The 4429-nt window shown below is 55.4% G+C and overlaps 1 protein-coding gene across 1 annotated transcript in view; it reads right to left on the bottom strand.

The window, feature by feature from the left end:
- Positions 1-2138: 2138 nt before the first annotated feature.
- B9D2 (B9 protein domain 2) overlaps positions 2139-4429 on the bottom strand; it is an 11851-nt gene continuing 9560 nt past the window's right edge. Inside the window, exon 4 of the mRNA XM_015427268.1 lies at positions 2139-3028. Coding sequence (XP_015282754.1) covers positions 2715-3028 — 314 coding nt within the window. The 3' untranslated portion in view covers positions 2139-2714. The remainder of the gene's footprint in view (positions 3029-4429) is intronic.

Below are 4429 nucleotides of genomic sequence, written 5' to 3'. Positions count from 1 at the left end.
GCGAAGTTGTGCTCTGTCTCCGTGGTGCTTGGGGGGGGGGGTCAACAGTGGGAGGGCTTCTAGTGTCCTGGCCCCACTGGTGGCCTCCTGATGGCCCCTGGTATTTCTGGCCACTGTGTGACACAGTGTGTTGGGCTGGATGGGCCTTTGGCCTGATCCAACATTGGCGTCTCTTATGTTCTTATGTGGAGTGGGGAATCAAACCCGGCTCTCCCAGATTAGAGTCCATGCCCCTAACCCCTACACCAAACTGGACTATAACTAGAGGAAGGAGAAGCTGATAAAAGATATGACAGAGAGCAGGGTTGCCAGCCTCCAGGTGGGGCCTGGAGATCTCCCAGAATTACAATTGATCTCCGGACTAAAGAGATCAGTTCCCCCTGGAGAAAATGGCTGCTTTGGAGGATGGACTCTAGATGGCATTGCACACTGTTGAGGTCTCTCCCCTCCCCAGGCTCAGTTCCCCCAAATCTCCAGGAATTTCCCTAGTAAAGCCAGTTTGGTGTAGTGGGTAGGAGCGCAGACTCTAATCTGGGAGAACCGGGTTTGATTCCCCACTCCTCCACATGCAGCTGCTGGCGTGACCTTGGGTCAGTCACAAGTTCTCTCAGAGCTGTCCTCTCAGGAGCAGTCCTCGAGAGAGCTCTCTCAGCCCCACCTACCTCACCAGGTGTCTGTTGTGGGGAAGGGAAGGGAAAGGAGATTGTCAGCCGCTCTGAGACTCCGAGTGAAGGGCGGGGTACAAATCCAATCGCTGCTGCTTCTTCTCTTCTAGAGAGAGGACATTTCTTTGCCTCCCTCGTACAGTACCCGAGTTCAGGATCACCTGGTGAAACAGACTGGGAGCAGACACAGCAAGGAGAAAAGCTTGCGAGGAATTTACAACTCCGGGAATTGCATTCCACACCGTGATTCCCCCGTCTGCAATCAGACAAGGCGGAACAGACGGCGCAGCAGGTAAGCCGGGAAACGACCGGAGGTCACAGTCCGGCAGTGGGGCAAAGCTTCAAACCGTCCCCCCCCCCAATCCTCCCACGTGCAGGTGGGTTTAATCCTTCCTTTTCGGCTGAGGCTTCTGGAGGTGCTCCGCGGCCAGGTATCCAGCAGAGGCCCGGAACAGAGGCTGGAGGGGAAACAACGTCCCGTTTCACAGCAGGTGGGCATTTTTACACGAAGCCCGCCGCCCCCGCCGCCCCTCCCTTGAGTTCCGCAACAATTTCTAGCCCACAGAACTTGGCTACAAGCCTGCCTGCCTGATTTAACTCCTTTGTTATACCCCTAGCTTTTTCTAAAGCTTCTCTGCCTAGTCGCCAGACGGCAATCCTCACTCGCCGCTGCCGACCACGGCGGTTGGGCTGGATTAATCCAACGGCCTACAGCTGCTTTCTGGGCCTAATCAGAGGTGCGTACAAAAAAAAGTTTCAGTATTTTTCGGGTTCGGGTAAACCAAGCCCGAAAAATAGCGATATATACCGATATCCCCGAATCCCAATATCAGTAAGATAATGGTGCTCGGGAAACTTTGGTAATGCTGAATATATTCGGCCATTATAAAGGGCACTGGAGTCTTTCCTTCCCCAGCGCATCACCTCTAGTCAGTTTCACTCCCCCCGATCAGCAGGGGAGTGGAATTGAACAGCGGGGTGACAGCGGAAGCTAAGACTCATGAAGGAGGCATGCTTAAATGCGCCACTCCCTTCCCCAGCCTGCCTTTTCTCCCAGGATCGGGTTCCCCAGGCTCCCTGCAGCTGCAGGGCACCTGGAGAATCCGAGGGGGGGAGGCAGTTTAAACTGCCTTCCCTCCCAGGATCGGCTGCAGGGCCCAGGAATGGCAAGGCAGAACTGGTCAATTTCAGTGATATGAAACTGACCATTGCATTTCATCCCCGATTAGGGGCTCCGAATAAAAGCCAAATCAGATCGGCTTTTATTCGGGAGCACCTTATCGGCAGCCAAATCAGATTAGAGAATCTGATTCGGTTTAACTAATACCTGAAAAATAATGTTACGGTATTTTTTTTCAATTCGGCAAAGCCGAATGCACACCCCTAGGCCTAATACAGAGAGCTTTTGGGAGTTGGGTAGGCCCAACCAGGACTCCCTCTCCTCCACAAGCACCGCACAGAAACCCTTGGGGAGAAAAATTCACATTTAATGTGCATACAGAAAAGTGATTATTTAGGGGCAACTCTGCAGCGCACAGGACAGGAACGACAAAGGGCGGTGAAAAGACCACAAAGTTGCTTTCTGCTTCTTGGAGGGGAATGTCCAGCCAAACTGTGTTCTGTGAAACCGTAATCCCACCAGGAATGAATTCTTTTAGGCCCCCCCAAAGGCACACGAGGACACCTGCGGATGCAACATTCGTGGCTTGTGCCGCTGAGAAGATAACCCAGGAATCCTGGGTGTCCCTGACAAAGAGCCACACGTTAGAACCTCCCCCACACCCCCACACACACTCTCTGCCTCAGAGTCAGGGGCAGAATTTCTGCCTCTCAACAGGCGACAGAAGGAAGATGCCACGTCCTGGAGCGGGGCGGGAGCAAGTGAGGCCCCATTGGCCCGTACACCAGCCAATCAATCCATCTGGGAACAGGTGCCCTGACAGCAGAAGTCTTTCTTCCCCCCAAATGGCGATAAAGGAGCGTTGAGAGCCTTTGGGCAAAAGAGAGGAGCCCGGGTTCCACTCGGACAAGGCACGGCACGACGGGGGCTCAGGCCTCGACGCCATAGCGGTCAAAGTTCCGGAGGAGAACGGCCAGCTGAAGGTGGACAGTGCCCATCGCACAGGTCTGCAGGCGGTAGCGGTCGGCCCCCATGTAGATCAGGTCGCTGTTGAGCAACTGGGGGCCGCCCCCCACGAAGCGCTGGGAGAGCTGCTCCTGCCAGGAGCCCAGGGGGCGCCAGGTCACGCAGTCCAGGCGGTGGAAGCCCGGGCTGGAGGGCACGTGGCAGAAGCCATAGCCGTAGAGCTCGCAGCGCCCGAAGGAATCTTGGTGCCACACCTGGAGGTGGAGTTTGGGCCAGCCTGCCACGGGAGAAAACGAGAGAACGGCACAGAGTGATAGGCGAGCCTTCCGGAGCACTCGGCGAGCTTTTTGTCCGACAAGAGCCGTGCGAGGCAGGCCGCTATGATGGCGGCCGGAGAAGTCTCATGAGAACATAAGAGACGCCAATGTTGGATCAGGCCAAAGGCCCATCCAGTCCAACACTCTGTGTCACACAGTGGCCAAAACTACCAAGTGCCATCAGAAGGTCCATCAGTGGGGTCAGGACATTAGAAGCCCTCCCACTGTTGGGCCCCCCCCCCAGCACCAAGATGACAGAGCATCACCTGCCCCAGAGTCCCTATCTATACCTTGTGGCTAATAGCCACTGATGGACCTCTGCTCCAGATGCTTATCTAATTCCCTATCTAATTCCCTAAGTCTCAGGTTCCGCCATGCCTGGCCTTGGTGATGTGAAGGATGACCGCCATGGCCTACCTTGCAGGGCCTTAACCCTAACAATCCTAACCATAAGACCCCTACCCCAACCCTAACAACCCTACCCCTACCCCTAATAACCCTGACACTGATGACCCAAACCCTAATCAATGCTCCCTCTAAGCGGTGGAGTCTTGGGAGCAAAAATTCCCCTTTCTGAGCTACTGGCATTAAAGTTGTGAGCGAGCGGTTTGGCTGCAGCTGCATCAATTGCTCTGGAGCCATCCTTCCTGAACCGAGACAAAAATCCGTGAGCCGGAGGCTAAAAAGCAGTGAGCTAGCTCACAGTGATTCATCGTAGAGGGAACGCTGCTGGTCAGCACTAACGAAACAAGAAGACACGCGCAGTGCCTGACGTACTCAAAACGCACTGCACAAGTATCGGCGCTCGGCCCCAATCCTGCTCCCCCAAACCCTTTCCCCTCCTCCTCCGGCGTTTTACCCTCCGGGCCGAAGCCTGCCCCTGCCGCCCTCCCCCTCTCCCATTCGGCAGCCGCTTTTTCATCATTAGCAAAGGTGAAGGGGGTCCTTGCTTCCCCTCTCTCCCTTGAACGCTCTCTAGCTTCCATTCCGGCCACAGAAACGACCAGGGAAGGCGGGATTTATTAATCATGTCGAGCCTCCTCAGCCGGGAAGGAAGAGAGAGAGAGAGAGAGAGAGAGAGAGGCAAACAAAAAAGAGACTTTCAGCGGATCTTTCCCCCGTTGCCGGCCAGCCCCCTCCTCCCTCGCCCCTCCGGCTGAGCTGCGGCTCGGCTTAGCTGAAGCGGCGCTTGAAAAGGAGCCGGCGCTTAGCCGGGGACAAAAGGCAATCGCGTCTGGCAATTAATCCCCCGGGCAAAGCTCTTTTGTCTGACGACGTGTACGACAAACACGGATCCGTTTCCTTTGATACAGCCAATTACGTGGGGGGGGGGGGGTGAGGAAACATAATACGGAACGTGG

This window comes from Gekko japonicus, unplaced genomic scaffold, assembly GCF_001447785.1.
Source record: "Gekko japonicus isolate JY-2015 unplaced genomic scaffold, Gekko_japonicus_V1.1 scaffold1389, whole genome shotgun sequence".
Lineage (NCBI taxonomy): Eukaryota > Metazoa > Chordata > Lepidosauria > Squamata > Gekkonidae > Gekko > Gekko japonicus.
This window is presented reverse-complemented; position numbering and strand designations above follow the sequence as displayed.